Source organism: Esox lucius, chromosome 3 (genome assembly GCF_011004845.1).
Source record: "Esox lucius isolate fEsoLuc1 chromosome 3, fEsoLuc1.pri, whole genome shotgun sequence".
Taxonomy (NCBI): domain Eukaryota; kingdom Metazoa; phylum Chordata; class Actinopteri; order Esociformes; family Esocidae; genus Esox; species Esox lucius.
In genome coordinates, this window is record NC_047571.1 from 15629083 (window position 1) to 15654476 (window position 25394).

Below are 25394 nucleotides of genomic sequence, written 5' to 3' on the forward strand. Positions count from 1 at the left end.
AACAAACAACACTGAATAATTTAGTTATATTGGCTTTAGGGTTGTGGGTTTGATTTTCAGTACAGAAAAGGTATGAAAATGTGTGCACTTGCTATTGTGTGTTGCTCTGGATAAGAGTGTCCGCTAAATAATTACTCAACCTGGATTCAGCCCTTAGCACTGCCGTATCGGTTATAAACCACAAAGCCCAAAGGTGTCGTATCACTATGATGAACTACATACTACCTAATTAGAACAGTAAAGAAAAGATATTTCGTAATACAGTGCATAACACTGATAAATCACACCTTTCAGCCAATCAGCAACTACTGTTATAACCTCACAACCTCCCTCTCTCCGTCTCTGTCAGGTTCTCTGGTCTTCGTAGCCTCAACCTGTCCAATAACCAGCTGGGTCAGTTCCCTTTGGCCATCTGTGATATCCTCACCCTGACAGAGGTCAACCTCAGCTGTAACTACCTGACCAACGTGGACCAAGCTGTGGGATCCATGACTAAGTAAGAAATTAGTGGTGTGTAGGGGTCAGAGGGCATACAGAGACACAGGTGTGAGTCCCAAATGGCACTCTATTACTTTGTAGTGCCCTGCACTTAAACACAGCCGTAGGATTTAGGCAGACACATGAGTGTGTGTTGCCCCTGTTTGCAGTTTTTGTTCTTTATTTAAACTCAATATTGGGGGGAACTGAATACCTCACCCTGTATCAGTGGCCACTGCTGGTTTCTACCTGCTCCAGACAATCAAGAGGCGTAAGTTCTGAAATGTCATGTATAGAAAATACACTTAATATTTAAGACATTATCAGCTAAACATTATCTGATGTGAATGTAGGTGTACTGATAGTAGTTGAGGATGGCTTGATAATCTAGGACAGAAGTAAGAGGCTATGATTAGATGATGCGTGCCATGTCTGCTTTCATCTGATAGAAGGATCTGGAATGAAGCCTCTGAATTCCTCTGTAAGCCCACTGAGCTTTAATACTTATGCTGCCACCTTCTGGTTGAAGAGAGATAGACCTCAGTGTTAGAATGTGGTGAAGAATGTTGTTTTAAAAGGACTTAACAGTTGGAATTAAGCTCTTTTGATAATGCTTGATCACTATGGATAGAGATTCTTGAAAGTACAGAGAAATGTCATAAAAATATGACCATATGCTTCATTAATGTGCTGATGTGAAGAGTTGATCTTATGCAATAAAAAAAGAATCCCACAAGTTTTGTGATGTCTTCTCAATATACCCACTCTCCTCTGTCTCTCTCCTCTCTCTCTTCAGTCTGCAGACATTTCTTCTGGACGGTAACTGTCTGAGTGAGCTACCCAACGAGCTGGGCTCTCTCCAGAGACTGAGCTATCTGGGCCTATCTTTCAATCAGTTTACCCACATACCCCAGGCGCTGGAGCGGCTGGCCTCCATGGAGAGGCTGTGTATGGCTGGCAACAGCATGGACCGGCTGGTGCTGCAGAGCTTCAGGTTGCTCCGGGTCAAACACGTTGACTTACGGTACGCACAGACAAACAAGCAGGCAGGCAGATGAACAGTTGTCATTGTGCAGGGCCTTTGTTGGTTTGAGGGGTACGTCTTTATTTGATGTTTTAGTGACCTATAATGGAAAAAAGGGCGTTGTTCGTCGGCTTGATCTCACACTAAAACCAATTTTTCAAAGAGATTAAAATTACTTTCTTCAAAAACCCGCGTGCCACAATCATTGGGACCTCAAGAATCTTATGAACAATTTCTTATAAATTGTTTATTGCAACTAAGATCTAAAATCTTAATGCTAATCAAAGTCCTTGGGAACTCTTAAGTGGTCCTCCATGATATCCTTTTTCGCTGGGGTATAAATATGAGGTGACACAGGCTAACCTCTTGTAGTCATTCATCGATGTTGGAAAGGCCAATGAACACACCAATGACAAATGGTTGTTGCCCTTCACAAATCAAAAACATGCATCATATACCTGAAAGGACCCATCTCCGCTGTTAGGGAAATAATTAAGAAAAGGACAAAACCAGTCTTCCTCTGCCAGAAGGCTAAAATTGGGTCGACACTGGATCTTCATGCACGACCAGGATCCATAACATACTTCCAAATCTACATAAAAATGGTTCACTGACCATAATATCAAGCTTTCTCCAGTGGCCATCACAGTCATGTATAGGGTCCACTATTAAACACATTCCTGCTTGTGGTCTATTTAAGCTAACTCAATAATCAATCATTCAACAAAATAGGGGCATTTTTCAAAAGTTAAAAACGGGCAATTTCTTGAGTGGGGGACTCAACAGTAGAACCAGGCTAAACAGTCAGCATGCAAAGTGACTTAATGGTTAGTAAAGCGCTGTTCTCCTCCCTGGTTGGTAAATTGCAGGCCTTGAGTGACTTGGCTTTATTTGTCTAGTTAATACATGACTCTGCATCATGTTCTCAAGACCAAAGATCACACTTGAGTGTTGCTACATATGTTCCTTTCTCAGCCTGGGCAGCTTTTTCCAGTCTTTAGCTAGAAGACAGAACTAGAAATGTAATGAGTGTCAAATGACTTGGCACCTATAAAAGTTAATGAGTGATCCTGGAGATCGGCCAGGTTCAATGAGGTCAGGTAACAGAAAGTAGACATTCATGGTTCCGGTGTTTCTCAAGTCAAACATTTTAGAAAGCGTATCGGACATATGTCGAAGATGATTCCTTTTTCATTCATTTTTAGTAACAATTCAACGCAGCTTTCAAACACGAATCGACGACAGCAGTTCAAATTTAGTTTGATTCCAAATTGAAAACACTTTAGTACTGTTATTCATGTGTCAACATAACCCCCTTCAAAACAGCCCACTTTAAACATTGAAATTCCATGGTGTATTTAGGTAGGCGGATAATCATATTTATAGATTCTGCACATCTGAACAACATATTATACATCCAGACCAAAAATTACAGAGTTTCTTATTCACAGAAGTCCAAGACTGCAGCTTCAATTGGTTGTTAGTTCTCCCACACCAGGTTCAGGTCTACTTTAATTCATTTACTGTATATGAGGGATTGGAATGTTCTCCTCCAATCTGCTCTGGGATGCCTACAGCACCTCCTGTCCAGTATGAATGACGTTTGTCTTCTGCTTTCTGTGTCACCAGACTGAATAAGATCCGTGTGGTGGTTCCAGACGAGCCGGACCTCATGAGACACGTGACCCAGCTAGACGTGCGTGATAACGGACTGGAAGGGCTGGATGCCTCCCTGTTTCCGTGCCTGGAGGTGCTCCACTGCGAGAGGAATCGTATCACCAGCCTCAAGGCCAAGGGCTCTGTGCTTAAAGCGGTCTACGCACAGAACAACGGTGGGTCTCAGTCCGCAGCTTGGGGCAGTCTGTGCCTGCTGTTCTTGCTGTCCCAGATCTTGGGTCAGTTTAACATTTCCCCCACCAATGGTTAATGTGTGGGATCAGGGAGTTGATGCTGGTCCTAGATCTGTCTATAAGGGACACTCCTCCCTGGGGCCCATCCAGGCTCAATCTCCGTTAGTGCGTTTCTCTGTCTACCTATAGAATAGTAGCTGCAGTATATGGGGTCTGCTGGTCTTGTCACACACTGGTGGTTTTAAGGCCTGTCTCCTGTGTGTTGTTCTACAGAGCTACAGGAGCTTAATGTCAGTCCAGTGCCCTCCAACCTCACCTACCTAGACCTCTCCAGGTGAGACCATTAACCTTGTATTAACACTCAACAACACCGAAAATATACCATCTCTGAGCGTTCACAGAGCCTCTTCGAACCTGACCTTTCTTTCTTACTCTCTCGACTTCTCTTTCCTTTTTTTGTAGAAATCAAATGGAGGCCGTCCCAGAGTGGCTGTGTGACATTAAAAAACTAGAAGTTCTGGACATCAGCCATAACCTCGTTACTGAGCTCCCAGCACGGTTAGTCCCTCTTTCTTTCTCTTCTCTCACATTCTGTCTTTCTCCATCCCAGCACGGTCTCTCTTTCTCCATCCCAGCACGGTCTCTCTTTCTCCATCCCAGCACGGTCTCTCTTTCTCCATCCCAGCACCGTCTCTCTTTCTCCATCCCAGCGCGGTCTCTCTTTCTCCATCCCAGCACGGTCTCTCTTTCTCCATCCCAGCACGGTCTCTCTTTCTCCATCCCAGCACGGTCTCTCTTTCTCCATCCCATCACGGTCTCTCTTTCTCCATCCCAGCACGGTCTCTCTTTCTCCATCCCAGCACGGTCTGTCTTTCTCTGTTTCTGCTCCCAATGGCACTGCACTGGCAAATCTACCAGCCGAATGTCTATTTACTATTGTCTCAATGTCTCTTCACTTCCTCATCTCCGATCCTTCATAACCACTGATAAGCCAAAGCACTGGATGGGATTCCCCCCGGTATTGTTTCTACCTATAATATCCTGGTCATTTAGGGAAGGATGCAAATATGCTAGTCCAAACTGTTGAGACACAGCAGTTGGTCTCATTGACTTCCTCCGGCCACACAGGAACAAATGTGGAACGAGTGAATGGAATGTTCCGTGTCTGTGTGGCCAGTCCTGCTCATGAACACCCCCCGCCACCCCGCCCACCAAGAACAATGAATCAACCAGATAGCCACTCACTACTGTGACATCTTCTCTCTCTAGAAGGTCAATCAGGATGCTCTTTCCTTCCTCCTTACTCTCTCCCGTCTCTCTCTCTCCTTATCTCTCTCTTCTCTCCTGACTCTCTCTCTCCTCTGCCTCTATCTCTCGCTCGATTTATATTTGACTCAGTAAGTGTCAGAATGATGAATCTCAGCTGCAGGCTCCACTAGAGGCGAAGATATTTTCTGTTTTCATGTCCTCGCCCCATCCCCACCCCCGTCCCATCCCATGCCTTCCAGTACGACCCAGTTTAGACACACGCACCGCCCCCAGTCGACCAGCTGTACTGTGACAGTGTGTGTATGTGTGTGGGTGAGTGTCTCTCTCTTTGAGCTGTGTTAAGCCTGAGCCACATGTCAGTTCATCTCAGTTCCCTAAACACACATCTTCTTTCAGAAGAATACTTGCCTTGTCTTACACACCACCTTTCTTGTTTCCACTACATATTCCTAACTGGAGAGGAGAGAATGTGAGACTGCTCATTTGTCCTGTTGTGAAGTTACTCTTTGTGGTACTGATGTCTCTTCTGCCCCCTACTGGCAGGTTGCTGTGTAGCATCAGTCTGAGGAAGCTGAGTGCAGGACACAACCACATACAGAAGCTCCCTGAGAGAGTAGAGCGCCCACTGCTTGAGGTGTTGGATGTACAACACAACCAATTAGCAGAGCTGCCCTACAACCTCTTCCTCAAAGCTGATAGGTAAAGTGACAACATCATCAAAAATGTACGCATACAGGACTCTACACTGTCAATTTTTACAAGGAGCACTTGCTACTAAGCTAAAAAAATCTATTAAAACTTTTCATTGAGTTTTATCTGCAGTGCTGATATGTAACCACAGTAATGGAAAAACAGAAGTCAACACATATACATTAATGTGTGTTATGATGTTCTAAATTTTTCGGGTATGAGAGCCACTTTAAAAAAAGGAAACACCTGGCAGGGAAGCTACTATTTGTTTTTTGCTTTTAATCAGGCACATTCTTCTCTCCCCTGCAACTTTCCCCCTAGGTCTTTATTGTACAAGAGAAAACACTGCTCTACGATTTCTGTCAATATACCTGAGTTTATAACTACTCCTAAGGAGGCCATATAAATTATCTAATTCAGTTTCTGTATTTTTTGGGGGGCGGTGTTATTTAGTAATATTACAAATATTAATAGACAAAAAACTAAATGGCAGCCCATTTGAATGATTCAGTCATATCAGAATAAAATAAAATTAGGTCTGGAAAATTTGATTTATTGGTGGACAAAAGAGGAATGTGTGGTCTTTTAAACAAATAACAGAACAAATAACAGAACTTATGTTCTGAAAATGAATTTGTCAGACCTTTTAATTCAGTAATGACTAGAATTTTTTGTTTCATATGCGATCAAAGTTGTCGCACTGTAGAAACTGGAATAGGATGTGAAACACACAGTCAATATGACTACATGCCAGTTACAGTCATTCAGTGTGTTCAAATAGGTATGCGTGATATGGTTGTTCTGTCTGGGTTGTTTGTATGAATACAAACACGATGATAAGTTTCCTTCTCACCCCGGGCAATTTATATTTTTACATGTTGTGACACTGCTAGGCAACATTTTCCATGAATCTTCCTGTTTCAGTTTGCGGTGCCTGAATGCCTCTGCCAATAAACTGGAGCACCTGCCTCCCTCCAGCCTGTCAGAGGATAGTAAAAGCATCCTACAGGAGCTGTACCTCACCAACAACCGGCTGACTGATAAGTGTGTTCCTTTACTGACGGGACACACACACCTCCGAGTACTACACATGGCTTACAACCACCTTCAGACCTTCCCTGCCAGGTGGGTTGGTAAATGTACCACACACACACACACACACACACAAACCAACACAGGTAAAGGAACCTTCTTCTCGTTACCACTGTAAGGTTTTGAACATACAGAACATACTGTGCTCCCTGTAGTAAAATGGCCAAGTTGGAGGAACTGGAGGAGGTGGACCTGAGTGGGAACAGGCTGAAGACAGTGCCCACGACCATCATGAACTGCAGACGCATGCACACACTCATCGCCCACTCCAACGCCATCGAGGTCTTCCCCGAGGTCATGCAGCTCATGGAGATGAAGGTGGGATATGCCGACCGTGTGACCATGGACTGTGTGGATGCGTGTGCAAACATATAGATGTGTGTGTGTGTGTTAACCGTCTCCTCTATGCTCAGTGTGTAGACCTGAGCTGTAATGAGCTGAGTGACATCGTCCTGCCGGAGAACCTTCCCCCTAAGCTCCAGGAGCTGGACCTGACTGGCAACGCCCGTCTCAACCTGGACCACAAAACCCTGGAACAGCTCAAGTCAGTTTCTATTGATGTAGACAAAATAGGATTTTGACAGAATCAAATTAAATTCTTTGTCTGTGTAATTGTGGGTGCTGATTTCTTTTTTTTAAGACTGGTATTCCTTGTAAAAAATACCAATATCAATGTTTACAGAGTCTTTCATTTACAATATTCATGCCATGTCCATGCACTACTAACTATGGAATTGTAATTCTAATAAATGTAGAAAGTATTTTTTTTACAGTACCCAATGCCTGTCTGGGAGATAATTTGACCATTGAATGAAGAGCTACGGTTTAAATAATACCATGAGGTTTGATATATAGCCTCTCTCAATTGCAGTAACATTCGCTGTTTCCGCATCGACCCACCTCCAACCTTCTCAGCCAATGAGGCTTCAGGTGGGCCGGCCGTGTGGAGTCATGGTTACACAGAGGCCTCGGGCGTCAAGAACAAGTGAGTACAACGAGACACCAGGCTGTATTATGTGCGAACCGAGCTGGTCGCCATGTGAGAGCTAGGAAAACACTGGCAACGTTACCATGGGAACGAAGTCGAGTGAGTGCGAAATGTGGGCAAGAGCGGGGCGGGTGCTAGCGAGCGACATGGAAACGACGGGGAGCAGCGAATTGCCTTGAACTCGGGACTCCTCCGGAGGGAAGTGAATAATGACGGGTGTTTTCCCAGGCTCTGCGTCGCCGCCCTGTCGGTCAACAGCTTCTGTGGGAGCCGCGAGGCGCTGTACGGCGTGTTCGACGGCGACAGGAACGTGGAAGTGCCCTACCTACTGCAGTGCACCATGAACGATGTCCTGGCCGAGGAGCTGCACAAGACCAAGAGCGACGAAGATTACATGACCAACACCTTCCTCGTCATGCAGAGGTGTGTATGGACCGACGCCATGACACGCGCCTGCGTGGTCAGACGGCATCAGGTACTGAGCCTTTGGTTGTCTCCTCTGTGCCACAGGAAGTTGGGCACGGCGGGGCAGAAGCTGGGCGGCGCGGCGGCCCTCTGCCACATCCGACACAACCCCACCGACCCGGCCAGCTGCTTCACCCTCACAGCCGCCAACGTGGGCAAGTGCCAGGCCATCCTGTGCCGGGACGGCAAGCCTCTGGCCCTCTCGCTGCTCCACAACGTAGGCCTGGAGGAAGAGTACCGACGCATAAGACAGCACAAGGCCATAATCACTGAGGTAACCACGGTGGCGTCTCTGTGTCTGTCTGTATGTGTGTCTGTGTGGTCTGTCTGTCTGTATGTGTGTCTGTGTGGTCTGTCTGTCTGTCTCTCTGTGATCTGTCTGTGTGGTCTGTCTGTCTGTCTGTGTGGTCTGTCTGTGTAGTCTGTCTGTCTGTGTGTGTGTGGTCTCTCTTTGTCTGTCTCTGTGTCTGTCTCTGTGTGGTCAGTCTGTGTGGACTGTCTTGTCTGTGTGTCTGTGTGGTCTGTCTGTCTGTGTGTCTGTGTGGTCTGTCTCTGTGTGGTCAGTATGTGTGGACTGTCTGTCTGTGTGTCTGTGTGGTCTGTCTCTGTGTGGTCTGTCTGTATGTCTGTGGTCTGTCTGTCTGTCTGTGTGGTCTGTCTGTCTGTGTGGATTGTCTGTCTGTCTGTCTTTGCGGCCTGTCTGTCTCTGTGTTTGTGTGTGGTCTGTCTGTCTCTGTCTCTGTGTGGTCAGTCTGTGTTGTCTGTCTGTATTGTCTGTGTGGTCTGTCTGTCTCTGTGTCTTTGTCTGTGTCTGGGTCTTTGTCTGTCTCTGGGTCTGTCTCTGGGTCTGTCTCTGTGTAGTCTGTCTGTGTTGTCTGTCTGTCTGTATTGTCTGTGTCTGTCTTTTTGTAGTCTGTCTGTCTCTGTGTCTATCTCTGTGTAGTCTGTCTGTCTCTGTGTCTGTCTCTGTGTGGTCACTCTTTGTGGACTGTCTCTGTGGTGTGTCTATGTGTCTGTGTGTGTAGTCTGCCTGCCTGTTTTTCTGTGTGTTCTGTGTGTTTTTGCGATGGTAAGAATGTCTGAGAGCATAAGAATGTGAATTTAATTGAAGCAGTGCTCCAAATGAAATAGTCCTGATATCAAACTGCCAATTCACTATATCAGTCAGTTTCACTCCAGAGCTTGTAATACACCTCAACTGTGTTTCATTTGAAGTTGTGTAATCATTGCTGATACAGCATGTGCCGTTTACTTTTCTTTTAATTGAACGCCGGTTTTCATTTCAACCTGAGTTTTAATCTGTATGTGAGCATTGAGGTGTTAAAAATTCGAACTAATCCCACATAATGCTAAGTGTGTGTGCGTGCGTCAGAGTGGTAGGGATAAATGAGGCAGCACGTTGGACTGTAGAGTAATGTTGTTCTACCCTCCAGGACAACAAGGTCAACGGGGTCACTGACTCCACCCGCATCATGGGCTACTCCTTCCTGTACCCGGCGGTGATCCCTCAGCCCTACGTCTGCACCGTCACCCTGACTCCCCAGGACGAGTTCTTCATTCTGGGCAGCCGGGGCCTGTGGGACGTGGTGTCGCCGTCGGAGGCCGTGGAGGCGGTCCGGAACGTCCCCGACGGCCTGGCCGCGGCTAAGAAGCTGTGCACGCTGGCCCAGGGTTACGGCTGCACCGAAAGCCTCTGCGCCGTGGTGGTTCAGCTGTCTGTCACCGAGGACTGCTGCTCCTGCTGCTGTATCGACCCTCCCCAGCCTCCGCCCAGCCCCGGCCTGGGCGTCTACCCCTCCTCCGGGGGATCCTCCGTGAAGGAGCGTCCCGTGGGGGACGGCACCCTCCCCGTGCCCCCGTCCTCCTGCAGCGAGATCAGCAGTGAGATCAGCACCAGCGAGATGAGCAGCGAGGTGGGGTCCACGGCCTCATCCGATGAGCCGCCCCTGGTGCTGCTGCACGAGCAGCCCCACCACCACCAGCTCCACCTGCACCACCAGGCCCACCAGCTCTCCCTCCAGGCCCAGCACGCCGCCCAGTTCTGTCCCTACCCTCACCCAGGCTTAGAGGTGCCTGCCCGGGGCTGCTGCGCCCTCCACCCCGCCTGTGTGACCGGGTCCTTCCAGAGGCAGCTGTCCAGCGCCACCTTTTCCAGCGCTCTGTCTGACAACGGGCTGGACAGCGAGGACGAGGAGCCCATCGCCGGGGTCTTCTCCAACGGGAGCCGGGTGGAGGTGGAGGCCGACATCCACTGCCTCAGGGGCGAGGCCTCGTCGTCCTCGTCACCGCCGTCATCTTCGGGCCAGGAGCACCTGCTCGCCCCTTCTCCGCCACGCACGCCGGAACCCCCGGGGGAAGGGGCGGAGCCGATCCTGGGGGAGGACAGCGAGGAGGGCTGGTCACGGGGCTGCGGCAGGCAGGGCGATGAAGGGATCCCCCTGGGGAAGAGGAGAGGCAACGGCTCCGTGGCCCTCCAGGAGAAGAGCCACAACCTGATAGAGGTGGCGGCAGACGCCCCGTCCAAGAAGGGCGGAGGTTACTTCACAGCCCCCGCCCAGCCCGACCCGGACGACCAGTTCATCATCCCTCCGGAGCTGGAAGAGGAGGTCAAAGAGATCATGAAGCAGCATCAGCAGAAACAGCAGAAACCCCCTGGTTCCTCAGATCAGCCTGCAGACTACTACGACACGCCCCTCTGAACGACACGCCCCTCTGAACAGCCACACACATGTAGTCTACAGCTCACCATCACCACCGGGAGTCAGTCCCGCTGCTGGGAATAAGCACTGCAGCTTTCAAAGGCACTTTGTGAAGCCTACACACACAAGTGTGTACCGTGAATGGGATCTCTGGGAACGCGGAAACATTGCCTTTTAAAGTCTACACTGCCGTGGCAAAACATCCCAAACACCTGGCCCCACCTACAACCCTTGATCAGACGAAATCCCGGCCTGTGGTTCTGCAGACACTGGGACACGAACCCCAGTCAGTAACACGTCTGCGGACTATCCCATGAACCCATGTACAGTACCAGAAAAGCAGCACCTTGTCGGGCAGTCAACAGACTACAAGCACTCAATCCCTCCCTGCAACCACATCACTGGAGTACCATGCACTGTAACCTGCTCCACCCCTTTTCCCAAAGTGGCCTATAGGATAGGACATGCAAATGAGCCCTTTAAGATTACACAACCCTATTGGGTATTCTGCTTATGGACCGACACACCTTTTATGGTCCTGAGTAGTTTTATTACTACTCACAGACTGTACAGATCGTTGTTGTTTTTTTAAAGTTAGACAACAAAACTATGTAATCAACACTAGTCTCTCTGCAATAGGATTAGTCTACCACATTACACGGTTTATATGGATCAAATGATTCCATTGTTTCTTTTTTTTTTTTACTTACCATATCTTTTAATGTGAAGCAATTGAAGTTGATGAGAATAACTTTTTAAAAATGAAACACAGAGACACAATCTTTTTATTATCGTTTAAATATGTTTGAATGGTACCCACCAATAATACCACGCTTAACTGTTGTAGATAGGGCACTTCATGATACTGCCTTTCTGCAGTCAATCATGGCTCCTGGCCTGTAAAAAGGCTGAGCATTTTTATGTAGACATTTGAAAGACTAACTCCTAGGAGTTGTATACTCTTTATGGTGACCTAGTCACTTCTACTAATCTTCTCTGAGAGAAACTGTGATTTTCGTTTTCAAATTATTGTAAATAAAAGAAATGTTGTATACTGATGCTTTTAAAGGAACTCTGTGCCCGCATGTCGGTTGATGGATTTTGTGGTGTGGAGGGGGTGCTGATCAGTTTTGCAATTGTGGAGATCTCTTCTTCCGTTCTCTTTTAGACACTCACAGTCAGACACCTGATTTATATCATGGATATTCACCACGGATCATCTTCTGATTTGGATTAGTGAACCCTCCCTGTAGCGCAGGGGCAGGCAACTAGATTCAGCCACGGGACAGTTGTTGCCATATCGTAATTATAAGATGTTTTATTTTTATTTTTTTATTGTACACTGCAAGTTGACTTATCCCTGTTAGATAACAGTTGAAAAGAAAGATAAATCCGTACGTTGATTCAATTCAATACGATCACAGTGTCTCCTATTTTTATGATTAAAAATAAATGGTTACCCAAGTTCCTGGACATTTTCCAAATCACCTCCCAATAAAGTGAGTGTCCCGTGGGTCACGTGTTGCCCACCCCTGCTAGTGTGATTCCAACACACACACTACAGCACCTCTACAGGTCACACCGTATTCTGTCCCACCTCCCTCCTGACAGTTGTCACGGGCATGACTGGTCCAGTTCAGTAACGCAAACAAATATATATCCACATGGAAACTAAACCACACCAACGGCCCTGTCTTTGCTATAATAAATCTTACATTTGTGAATATAAGCTTTGTTGTTCTGGTGGTACTTCGATTTATTCTTTGATCAGTCTTCAATGTGCATTTGACACACGTGTGTGTGTGTGTTTTTCTGTCTTTCTGTCTACCTGTCTGTCTTTCTTATATAATTTCTGGCAGTATTTTCCCCTTCCCCAGTTTCTGTGAAAGTATATGTGTAATTGTACTTTGCAGGTACAAATAACTATAAAGGGCTTACATTTTTTGAATCATTATCTGAGGTCACTATTAACCCAAAAATGTCCAGTTCAGCTGACATTCAAAATTACTATAATTTAAAATTTATAAATGCACTTTTTACAACATGTTACTCATTGTAGGACATCATCTCTTTATTCTTGCACTGATGTGGCTGGTTTGTCTATATACACACAAGTGTATGTGAACTTTATGACCAGGAGAGGGCGATATTGTTCAATATTAGCACCATGTGCATTTCTTACCACACAGACTGTTATTAGGGTTAAAACAATCGCTAAAACATTCCATGACAGCAACTGAATAATATTATTATCTGCATTTTAAATTAACAGACTGCTATGATGAAAATGACACGACAGTTACACTAATGTAGCAGCAGTGCAGGTCCACCTTGTAGCGTTATGTATCTGTCTAACCATCTGTCCTTCATGTTCTGAATGCGACGCAGCGCTACATCTCTGTCCTGATGTTTGACATAGTGACGCCCAGGTCTCCTCCAGCGGCAATCTTCTTATACTTCCTCTTAACACACACCACACTGACCGCGGTTACCACCAACATGGCTCCCAGCACCGAGAAAGAGGCTATCAGCGCTGTGGTCATTGTGTCCTGGGCGGAGCCCCGATGCTGACAGTACTCTCCATAGTACCACCAGTCCTCTCCAACGGCACATCTGGAGAGAGAGGATGAGAGAGTCAACTACCCACTGCCCATCTGGAGAGAGAGGATGAGAGAGTCAACTACCCACTGCCCATCTGGAGAGAGAGGATGAGAGAGTCAACTACCCACTGCCCATCTGGAGAGAGAGGATGAGAGAGTCAACTACCCACTGCCCATCTGGAGAGAGAGGATGAGAGAGTCAACTACCCACTGCCCATCTGGAGAGAGAGGATGAGAGAGTCAACTACCCACTGCCCATCTGGAGAGAGAGGATGAGAGAGTCAACTACCCACTGCCCATCTGGAGAGAGAGGATGAGAGAGTCAACTACCCACTGCCCATCTGGAGAGAGAGGATGAGAGAGTCAACTACCCACTGCCCATCTGGAGAGAGAGGATGAGAGAGTCAACTACCCACTGCCCATCTGGAGAGAGAGGATGAGAGAGTCAACTACCCACTGCCCATCTGGAGGGAGAGGATGAGAGAGTCAACTACCCACTGCCCATCTGGAGAGAGAGGATGAGAGAGTCAACTACCCACTGCCCATCTGGAGAGAGAGGATGAGAGAGTCAACTACCCACTGTCCATCTGGAGGGAGAGGATGAGAGAGTCAACTACCCCCTGCCTATCTGGAGGGAGAGACGGTCAAGAATCTTCTCCGCTGTATAGCTAGATAGATTGATAGAGTGTTGGTGAGAGAAGTTGGGTGGCTTTTCCTGGACATCAGAGGGTTGTGACATGGTCCCCTTGGCATTACTGGCATTCATTATGCCTTTTGATACAGTTTTCCCCGCTGGGCTATAAAGGGAATAACCATATTTGCACAGCTAAAACGAGATAAGCGGTTCAATACAGAGGGAGAAAAGAACAAAAGAACAGAGGAAAGGACCTGAGATTAATGCAATTCAGAATGACTGCTTGAATCTTAGACTTTTTTTGTATTCAAGCCACAATCCTTAACAATAAAGTGTCCTCTACCTGCACACAGCTGTTCCATCGTCCACCAAACAGACTCCAGCATTCTCACATATGATGTTACTGCAGGTGTCAGGTGGCAGCATGGTGGTGGTAGCTGTGGGAACGGGTGGCACAGTCGAAGGGGGTATGGGCTGGGTCACTGTTAGATGGGCCACATCTATGGAGAAAAGGTCCAGTCATTAGTGTGTGGTGCTGACAATGCCAGGGTTGTGTTGAATTCCAAAGGGGGTGGGGGGACCATGCACTTAGTATTTTATGTCACTCAGGTTGGCATAGTGTAAAGGACTTAAATGTAATAATTTCAGAGTGTGTATAACATGTTTCTTTTCAGAAGGCTTAGCCCTGTTCTTTACATGCAATCTTGTCAAACATGACTGGCCACTGGAGACGGAACGAACAGACATGACACCTGGCACCTACCTTCCATGGTGAGCAGGAAGATGGCATCTCCGCCCTTGATGAAGTCCCTGCTCTTGGCCCTACCATGGCTGAGGTACGTGGGCGTCCCGGCACCTGGCCCGCGGAAATATTTGGTCCCATCCGCCTGGGAAACCTCAACGCCCACCTTACGGGGGTCGTCCCAGAAGAACACCTCTGAAGTCTCTAAAGGTGCCAAACACACAAATCTTTGGAGTTACAAGAAGGATGCTTCATATCACTGCAAAATCACCCCGAGAATCATGGTAGAAAGAACAGCACTTTCATTCATGTCAAATCTATGCGTCTTGGTCCATATTTAAGACGCTTTTCAACAACTGCAAATCTAAGACCAGTTCATACTGAACAAGGTCCAGCATCAACACTCCGACTCTGAGATGCTTAGTTCATACAGGCCCTGGACTGACCATTGACTTTCTTGGTAGGGTCGGTTGTGACGCTGCGCTGATTGTTCATGCGCCTCATGATGTCCGGGTTCTGGTCCAACAGCGTCATGGTGATCTGTTTCCATGGGCACGGCCACGCCCGCCCCTCTGTGTCACCGTTGATAGTCACCAGGTGGGCGAAGGCAGAAAGCTCCTGCGGGTAACCCTCTTTTCCACTGGGGTACAGCCCCATCTGAAAGGTGTAGCCCTCTCTGGACTTGAACGGGGGGCTGTAGATGGCTGTGTCATTAGGAGTGTTGTCCATGAGGTCGCTGAAGTTTTTCACACGCCACACGTGATCAGGGCAGGTGGTCTCGGAGAGATTGATGTCGTCCAGAGAGAAGCCACCTTCGGAGGGCACGTCGCCCTTGATGCCCTCAAACACCACCCGGAACTTCTTTGCCACGTTCAGGCTCACGTGGTACAGCTCCCAGACGTTTTCTGTTGGGGCTGCGAGAAAAGGGAAACCATTAAGTTATTGAACGCGTCTTTTGGAGATATATTGATGTGAAGTGACATGTTATTTTTGTTATACAAGTTGAGATGCTGTTGTAAAATGCAGATAAAAACAGAATGCAATGATGTGCAAATAAATTATCCCTATATTTAAATGAAAATAGTACAAAGAAAACATATCCAATGTTAATATTGAGAAAAAAAATTATTTTTGGAAAAATAAATGCCCATTTTGAATTTGATCCCAGCAACACATTTAAAAAAATAATGGGACAGAGGCATGTTTACCACTGTGTTGCATCACCTCTTCTTTTAACAATACTCTGTAAGCATTTGGGACCTGAGAAGACCAATTACTGTAGTTTTGAAAGTGACATGTATTCCCATTCTGGCTTGATATAGCATTTCAGCTACTCAACAGTTCAGGGTCTCCTTTGTCATATTTTCCATTTCATAATGCACCAAATGTTTTCAGTGGGTGACAGGTCTGGACTGCACCCAGTTTAGCACCCAGACTCTTTAACCGCCTGAGGGCCTGAATATTGGCCATCCAATATTGGTTTTCGGCCTTGTCCCTGGCATACAGAGATTTCTCTGGATTCTCTGATTCTTTTAATGATATTATGTAACGTAGATGACGAGATCCTCAAACTCTTTGCAATTTTACTTTGAGGTACATTATTCTTAAATTGTTGCACTATTTGCCCATGCAGTCTTTCACAGAGGGTGAACCCCTTCCCATCCTCACTTCTGACAGATCCATCCTCAATGGAATGATAATTGAATGCCCAGTCGTATTACTAACCTGTTGCGAATTGATCTAATTAGTTGTTTGATATTCCACCAGTTTTTGATTTTTAGCATTGCACAACTTTTCCAGTCTTTTGTTGCCTCTGTCACAACTTGTTTTGAAACGTGTTGCTGGCATCAAATTCAAAGTGAGCATATGTTTTTGTAGAAGCAAAAAAAAATCTTAGTTTCAACATTTGTTATGTTGCCTTTGTACTATTTTCAGTTGAATATAGGGTTTAAATTAAATTTGCACATCATTGCATTCTGTTTTTATTTACATTTTATACAGCAACCCAACTTTTTGGAAAGGGGGTTATACATATCATACACGTTTAGAAAAAGAATATGATCATCATATTGCTTAAATGAATAACAGATTATTTATTTGAATGTCAGTTTGTTGATGTTAGATGTTACCATGTACATCCTGAATAACACGCAGAGTCCCATTTGGATGCTCTTCATCATACTCTCGGACCTGGATCACCAGCCGATCATTGGCGCCTCCACTGTTGTAGAAGAAGAACTGCAGACACTGGTATCCTCTGTTGGTCTTGGGGTAGAGCAGTCTGCTCTCCAGTCGGGCCGTGTCCCCTGGTTTGCCTGTGGCAGTACTGAAGTGCATGAAGTAGCCCGCGCCTGTGGACAATGGACGTCAGCATTTCCTCTCCAATGTCAAGTCGAACCGGCCTATTACTCGAGCTCAGGGTGTTTTCCGGTCCAGGTAACGTAACAATTTTCAGAACCGCAGTTTTAATCGCAGTAAATCCCTTTCAACTGTATGATGAGAATAAAGCTGAATATAAAATATGGATCGACCCTGTCAGACAGTAAGGATGGAAGATTGGTGTTGTTGTTTGGGTCAGGTGGTGTGGCTGAGGTGGGGCTCACCTTTGCATTTGCCCATGTTGGAGTAGTCTGTGTCGGGTCCCCCGGCAGCCTGGGTCACCCTGGTCCAGTCGGCCTGGTCTTCCGGCCCCTGGATCATACCACAGATGTTTTCCCTCTCAAAGTCACAGCTGTCCAGGAAAGTGGAGGAGCGTGCTAGATCACAGGTCACATTCACACATCATCAGTCAAACACTCATTATCAGTCATACACTCATTATATTTGTTTATTGGTTCTTATTTATGTAGTTGTCTGTATATTACCCTCCCCATGCAACTGAATGTCTTTGGCCAGGAAACCATAAAAAATTTGAATTTGTCCTTAATTGATTTACTGGGTTGAATAACGGTTAAATGAATAATCTACGATATAGAAATCACATGTACTTTGGCCTGCTGTAAACTCGACCTACACCCACTTACATGTGCTGTTTGAAAGCTAGTTCAAAAAGAAAGTTCACCAAGGTCTTGAATACTCAACACTGAAAGACGTTCACAGCATTCAAAATAATGTATGAAACATTTCTGTATGCAAACCTGAAATGTAATTTGTCAGATCGACAAATGTGTAAACATACTGTTAAAACACAAAATAAATCTATGTAATGACAATCAGATCTGGTGTAAAAATAAAGGAAATAATTGCTTACTTCAACCCTATTTTGTCTTTTTGACAAAAAGTAGTTTGTAGTTCTAGTTGAACTACATGTAGTTTACTACACCACAACACTTATTTTTTGATGTACAGTGGATATAAAAAGTCTACACACCCTTGTTAAAATGCCAGGTTCTTGTGATGTGACCTATAATGTGAAAAATTCAATTGAAAAACAAACTGAAATCTTTGAGGGGGAAAAATTAAAAACTCACAATAACCTGGTTACATAAGTGTGCACCCCCTTAAACTAATACTTTGTTGAAGCATCTTTTGATTTTATTACAGCACTCAGTCTTTTTGGGTAGGAGTCTATTAGTCTTGACGTGACAATATTTGCACACTCTTCCTTGCAAAAGCGCTCCAAATCTGTCAGATTGTGGGGACATCTCCTGTGCACAGCCCTTTTCAGATGACCCCACAGATGTTCAATTAGATTCAGGTCTTGGCTCTGGCTGGGCCATTCCAAAATGTTAATCTTCTTCTTGTGGATTTGGATGTGTGCTTTGGGTTGTTGTCGTGCTGAAATGTGAACTTCCTCTTCATCTTTCTAACAGACGCCTGAAGGTTTTGTGCCACAATTGCCTGGTATTTGGAACAGTTCATAATTCCCTACACCCTGACTAAGGCCCTGGTTCCAGCTGAAGAAAAACAGCCCCAAAGCATGATGCTGCCACCACCGTGCTTCACTGTGGGTATGGTGTTCTTTGGGTGATGTGCAGTGTTGTTTTTGCGCCAAACATACCTTTTGGAATTATGGCCAAAAACGTCAACTTTGGTTTCATCAGATCATAACACATTTTCCCACATGCTTTTGGGGGACTTGATGTTTGTTTTTGCAAACTTCAGCCGGGCTTGGATGTTTTTCTTTTAAGAAAAGGCTTCTGTCTTGCCACCCTACCCCATAGCCCATTCATATGAAGAATACATAGATTGTTGTCACATGTACCACACAGCCAGTATTGCCAGAAATTCCTGCAGTTCCTTTAATGTTGCTGTAGGCCTCTTGGAAGCCTCCCTGACCAGTTTTCTTCTCGTCTTTTCATCAATTTTGGAGGGACGTCCAGTTCTTGGTAATGTCTCTGTTGTGCCTTATTTTCTCCACTTGATGATGACTGTCTTCAAGGTGTTCCATGGTATATCAAATGCTTTGGAAATTATTTTGTACCTTTCCCTGACTGATATCTTTTAACAATGAGATCCCTCTGATGCTTTGGAAGTTCTCTGTGGACCATGGCTTTTCCTCTACGATGCAACTAAGAAAATTTCTGGACAATCCTACTAGAACAGCTGAACTTTATTTGTGATTAATCAGAGTCACTTTAAATGATGGCAGGTGTGTAATGACTTCTTTTTAACATGCATTTTAATTTAATTGGTTAATTCTGAAGACAGCCACATCCCCAGTTATAAGAGGGTGTGCACACTTATGCAACCAGGTTATTGTAAGGTTTACATTTTTTATTTTTCCCCCTTGAAGTTTGTTTTTCAATTGAATTCACATTATAGGTCACATTGAAAGTGGGAAAAGTTCTGACATGATTTATCTTTGTCTCATTCTTTTACATCACAAAAACCTGGCATTTTAACAGGGGTGTGTATACTTTTTATATCCACTGTATGTCCCCATTTGTCAAAAAAAGTCAAAAAAATATAACCCATGTAAAATTCCAAAGCTAATTTAAACATTAAGGAACTGACAATGAAATGTGATTAAAATGTCAAGGGGGTTTAGACTTTCTACCAGTGCAAGTTTTTTTTTGGCAACAGGTATTGCACCAGTTAAAAGGGTTAGTAGGGCTAGTATCCAAAAATGGGGTCAGATTACAGGGTAAAAATAGCATTTTCACCCAAATTGCTCTAGGGCACAGGGCAGTATAAATTATGGCTGTGACTCCCTCAGGGTGTCTCGAGCTATTTGGAAAAAATCTGCAAAAATTAAATTTGTAATTCACACATGCATTTGACCATTTATTTGTGAAATAGGACAATTATAAGCAAATTATTATTATTATTATTATGTGTTACTACTGGCTAGTTCTGTCAGTTTGACAACTGTTTGAGGTGACTGATGCTAATGTGTAGACCTTATCGGTCTGTGTCTCACTACAGCGGATCTATCTTACTGCAGCTGTAGAGGCGCCCGAGCTTGAGCAGGTCATTGTCACTGAACTCCATGCGCTGCCCAATGACATTGGCGAAGGCAGAGATCTTGGTGACGATGGTGGGCTCGGTTCCATTCCTGAATGCAGTCTTACTGTAGTGCATCACAGAACCGTAGTCATAGGGAACACCCAGGGAACTGGATGTGGTGTCATTGTACATGTTGAAGTTGTTTTCCTTGCCTGGAGAGGGAGGGAGGGAGAGTTTAGCCAGGTTGGATATTTGGAGGGTAAATCTCTTAGAATTGAGGATTAGGGATTCACATGGATTGACACAATGCTGACTTGAATCTTCTAAATCATGTCATGGCTTCTTTGCCTTCAAAGACATTTCTGATAAACCATGCCGAACACGAACATATCGCTTCTTTTTCTCTAAATGCATGGTGCTCCTGTTTTTCTGAGAAGGTTAGGCATTCCATCCATGCAACAAGAGCTGTTGTCCATGACTGTGACCCTAACCAAAACCCTAACCCTAGCTTAATGTCCTTATCCTGCTTCAACCCTGACTCACCCTTACTACAATCCTAGTCACACAAGGCTGTATCTCCAAATCTTGTCACGCCTCAGTTGAGAGTTAATATTAAGTTAATGATCTCCATTAAGATAGGTTCAGTAAGTAAGGCTCTACCCTCAGAGATCCTGTCCCACATGATGGTGACATAGTCATCACGATCCGACCGTGACTGTTCATGCCAGAAGCCCAGCGCATGGAGGAACTCATGTTCAATGGTCGCAATGCGGTCACAGTTGGTCCCGATGGACAAGGGTTGTTTCCCCACATGCCGGTTACCCACAGAGGAGAAACAGCTGTAGGAGAACCAGAAAACCAATCAGATTTAATTAGTTAAACAACTCCAGTGAACATTAACATTTGAAAAAAGAACTGCTGTTCATAACAAATTTACAGTCTACCCGTTCCCTTTGAAAACTGAAATGTAATTCCGCTCTCCATTCCAAGGCTTGAAGTCGATACAGGTCTTGAGGCGGTACTGTTCAAAAGCCTTCAGGATGACACCTTTGGCGTTGATTTCTGCAGGGATAGAGAATATGTTTTTTGAACATAAAATCACATTCCATCAAATGCTACACTAAATGAACCTATTCATGTCCATAATGGGAATGCAATTTCAACTGAGAGGTTTCTCATGATGCACAAATCACAATATTCTTTTAAATAATTGGCCAAAGTGCTTATCTGCATTGTGAGTGTTTGAAATTATATTAAGTTGGACACGTGGAATACTATTTTTACCTATCTATGAGACAGGCACTCACACATAGACACACTCCAGGTGTGTGTGTGTGAGTGTGTGTGTGTGAGAGTGTGTGTGTGTGTGTGAGTGAGTGTGTGATTCATATTAAAATGTTGAAAATCTAAAGCTGTAATAATTATCTGTATTGTGTGTCTGTCTTCAAATATTGTTATACTGGTCTTTTAATCTAAACATACAGTATATTTACATGAATTGTTGAATGAAAGACAGTTACCCTCGTTATGTGTCCAAGAGCTAAATAGACCATAGAACAGTTACAGAAAGTACAATAATTCTGAGAGTAATTATGTTTAATTGTAGTACAGACAACATATCAAATGTTGAAACTGAGAAATGTTATTGTTTTTGGAAAAATACATGCCCATTTTATATTTGATGCTAGCAACATGTTTCAAAAGGTTGGGACAGGGGCATATTTACCACTGTGTTTCATCACCTCTTTGTTGTGTTTTGGCAACGTTTTGGGACAGTTTGAAGCATTTGGGAACTGAGGAGACCAATTACTGTAGTTTTGAAAGTGAAATGTATTCCCATTCTAGCTTGGTATAGGATTTCAGCTGCTCAACAGTTCGGGGTCTCCTTTGTTGTAATTTTGGATTCATAATGCGCCAAATGTTTTGAATGGATGACAGGTCTGGACTAATTTTGGATTCATAATGCGCCAAATGTTTTGAATGGATGACAGGTCTGGACTGCAGGTCTATGATTCCCAAAAATAATTTATAATTTGGATTCGTCAGACCACAGGACAGTTTTTCACTTCTCCTCAGTCCATCTTAAATGACCTCGGGCCCAGAGAAGGCCGGCAGCCTTAATTTTTCTTAAATAAGCATCTCTACATTTATGGCAGGCATTCCATTGCAGTGTCTGTTAAATTCCAACACAGGCACACCCCATTTTACTTAATGAGGTACTGATTAGGTGATTACCTGAACCAAAAGGAAAAGTATAAAAATACTGCTGTGGTCATCACTATCCTCTTGCAATAGGACCAACTGGATGGCAAAAAATAGGGCAAGTAGTACCTAAAAGTAATTTGAATTAAAAAAAAGTGAGGAAAAGAAGGGTTAAATTCTGGCTTTACTGGCAGTGGGATAACGTGAGTGTCAGGTTGCTTCCATCCAGAAAATTTCAAAAACGGCGGTTCTAAAGAACAAGGTCAAGCAACAGACATTGGGGACAACAAAGCTACAGACTGGCAGAGGGCGAAAATGACTGTCCACTGACCGAGATAACCGTCAACTCATTGAAATGTCACTCAAAAACCGTAGGATGACATCAAGTGACCTACAAAAAGAATGGCAAACAGCAGCTGAGGTGAAGTGCACGGCAAGGACGGTCCAAAACAGGGTTTTGAACATCAATGAGAAGTAAAGAAGAGCCAGGCTGAAATTTGCAAAAACCATAAGGATTGGACCGTAGAGGAATAGAGTAAGGTCATCTTCTCTGACAAGTAGAATTTTCAGATTTGCCCAACACCTGGTCATCTAATGGTTAGACGGAGACCTGGAGAGGCCTACAAGCCACAGTGTCTCACACCCACAGTGAAATTTGGTAGAGGATCGGTGATGATCTGGGGATGCTTCTGCAAGACTGGAATCAGGCAGATTTGTGAAGGATGCATGAATCAAGCCAAGTACAAGGTTATCCTGGAAGAACATCTGCTTCTTTCTGCTCTGACAATGTTCCCCACCTCTGAGAATTGGTTTTTCCAGCAGGACAATGCTCCATGCCACACAGCCAGGTCAATCAAGGTGTAAATGGAGGACTACCAGATCAAGACCCTGTCATGGCCAGTCCAATCTCCAGACCTGAACCCCATTGAAAATCTCTGGAATTTGATCAAGAGGAAGATGGGTGGGCACAAGCCATCAAACAAATCCAAGCTACTTAAATTTTTGTGTCAGGAGTGGTATAAAGTCACCCAACAGCAATGTAACAGACTGGTGGAAAGCATGCCAAGATGCATGAAAGCTGTGATTAAAATATCTGGGTTATTCCACCAAATATACATTTCTGAACTCTTCCTAAGTTAAAACATTAGTATTTTGTTGTTGAAAAATGAATATGAATTTGTTTTCTTTGCATTATTTGAGGTCTGAAAATAATGCATTCCTTGTTTGGTTATTTTGACCAGTTGTTGTTTTCTACAAATAAATACTCTAAATGACAATATTTGTATTTGGGAGTAATGTTGTCAGTATATAGAATAAAACAAATATGTTCATTTTACTCACATAGCCTACCTATGAATAGTAAAACCAGAGAAACTGATTATTTTGCAGTGGTCTCTGAATTTTTTCCAGAGCTGTATGTGGTTTCTTCTTTGCATGGTAGAGTTTTATCTAGCATTGGTGGATGCAGTGATGTACTGTGTTAAAAGACAATGGTTTTTGGAAGTGTTCCTGAGCCCACCAGTGATTTCCACTACAGAATTGTGTCTGGTTTTAATGCAGTGCCGTCTGACAGCCCGAAGATCACGGCCATCCAATATTGTTTTTCGGCCTTGTGCCTTGCATACAGAGATTGAGAAACAATAAAAAGTCTCAGTTTCAACATTGGATATTTTTCCTTTGGAATAGTTTCTATTGAATATAGGGTTTAAATGATTTGCACATAATTGGATTCTGTTTCTATTTACATTTTACACAGTGTCCCAACGTTTTAGAAACAGGGTTATATGTATATTCATTGTTATGTCTCTTTTCAAAATCCAATTTGACTGATACTGGATATATCTCAACAGACACTTATACAAATAGTTTATTAGCAGTATTGACATCAAATGTAATCTACATGGGCTTACCCAAGTCGTCCTCAAAATAGTAGGGGATGGTCTTAGGCCAGCGGTATTGATCCCCTATTATAGAATTGCGGCCTTGTTTCTGAATCAGCATTTGATGAAATGATACAAAAAAACAAAAACAAAAATATATTATTTGGACTGTTAAGCCTGGGCTGTGAGTTGTTCTTATAGACATACTGTAGTGTTAACATGAGAGTGCATGAAGCTATACAGTCTGAAAACAAGGGAACTTCCCTGTTCTATTTCTTTGCAATACCTGGCTAACACATCTTTGTTAAAAGTGTAAAGCAGCAGAGACAATGAATACTGTAACTCACATGATCAAGCACAATATCACCCTCCACCAGGTTTAACCCAGCCTCTGTATAGACCAAGAACACACACAGCACAGTTAGAAAAAACCCCTGCTGATCTAAGACACTAGATGAATACGGCCATTTAGAAAATGTTGACTGCCACACCTTCATTAATCTCAAAGATGTCATGCTTCCTTCCACCTTCCACGTCGTATTCTGTAGAATAAAAGGATAAACAGCTAGTACGTTTGGAATGGATGACATTATTAGAAGGTCAATTGCAGCACCATCACACCAATTGATTTATAGTATGTTTACATGTCTCAGCAAATGAGGGTAATTCGGATTAAAAAAAACTCCACTTGCCCAAAACTCTTGATGTAGGCTGAAGGGAAAAGTATCGAAGGTGAACGACAATGGGGAAAAAAATCTCAGTATGTGAACAATATAGAAATGAATATGCAAATAAGATAAAGATGATAATAATTCATACATATTGCAATGACACAGCAGTGTTAATAAAAAATATTGCAATTACACAGCAAGTTTTCAAACCCAGTAATAAAACAATACTTAGACAGGAATAACATTTTCACCAGTATATATATACATAACACATTACACATAAATGACCTTACCAGAGATAAGACATTTTGAAATAAGATCCATGAAATATGGAGACTGAATAAGTATTTAGTTCCCCCCATGTTTACTTCTATAGTGACTGTCCCATTGTGTGGTTACTGGGTACGCGTAGCCTTTGCCTCTCAGAGTGTTGTAAAAGCTGTTAAGTACAGATTAAAGTACATGAAATTGCAATATCAATAATTAACAGAAGCCTTGATTGTACCTGATTCTAACATGGGTATTTTGTCAATAATTTCTCCTGATCCTGTCCTGATTTTATCATAAACTTGTTTGTTTAACATCTGATCACAGTTTTACTATTCTAGACCTGTCAAAAATCTGGGCCCACTCAGAATGTGGATCAGGACAAAGAAACACATTAGCACCAGGTATGAACCAGGCTGTTGATTCAACAGTTTTGTATAAACCTACCTATGGTTC

General features: G+C 44.1%; 2 protein-coding genes across 2 annotated transcripts in view; one reads left to right on the forward strand and one right to left on the reverse strand.

The window, feature by feature from the left end:
• phlpp1 (PH domain and leucine rich repeat protein phosphatase 1) overlaps nucleotides 1-12283 on the forward strand; it is a 68106-nt gene extending 55823 nt beyond the window's left edge. The window contains exons 5-17 of the mRNA XM_010884150.5: nucleotides 350-496; nucleotides 1274-1501; nucleotides 3131-3333; nucleotides 3625-3685; nucleotides 3814-3909; nucleotides 5164-5319; nucleotides 6235-6435; nucleotides 6558-6720; nucleotides 6816-6946; nucleotides 7274-7387; nucleotides 7619-7813; nucleotides 7901-8129; nucleotides 9289-12283. Coding sequence (XP_010882452.2) covers nucleotides 350-496; nucleotides 1274-1501; nucleotides 3131-3333; nucleotides 3625-3685; nucleotides 3814-3909; nucleotides 5164-5319; nucleotides 6235-6435; nucleotides 6558-6720; nucleotides 6816-6946; nucleotides 7274-7387; nucleotides 7619-7813; nucleotides 7901-8129; nucleotides 9289-10554 — 3190 coding nt within the window. The 3' untranslated portion in view covers nucleotides 10555-12283. The remainder of the gene's footprint in view (nucleotides 1-349; nucleotides 497-1273; nucleotides 1502-3130; nucleotides 3334-3624; nucleotides 3686-3813; nucleotides 3910-5163; nucleotides 5320-6234; nucleotides 6436-6557; nucleotides 6721-6815; nucleotides 6947-7273; nucleotides 7388-7618; nucleotides 7814-7900; nucleotides 8130-9288) is intronic.
• Nucleotides 12284-12600: 317 nt separating this feature from the next.
• Nucleotides 12601-25127, reverse strand: si:ch73-40a17.3 (meprin A subunit beta). Its single transcript, XM_010884136.4, has 14 exons — nucleotides 24965-25127; nucleotides 24693-24711; nucleotides 24492-24542; nucleotides 24348-24391; nucleotides 24031-24109; nucleotides 20863-20980; nucleotides 20579-20757; nucleotides 19912-20130; nucleotides 17134-17286; nucleotides 16660-16881; nucleotides 14977-15444; nucleotides 14552-14734; nucleotides 14132-14288; nucleotides 12601-13167 (listed from the first exon to the last, which is right to left on the reverse strand). The coding sequence occupies exons 1-14, from the start codon at nucleotides 25031-25033 to the stop codon at nucleotides 12945-12947; spliced, it is 2184 nt and encodes a 727-aa protein (XP_010882438.2). The 5' UTR covers nucleotides 25034-25127; the 3' UTR covers nucleotides 12601-12944.
• Nucleotides 25128-25394: the final 267 nt, after the last annotated feature.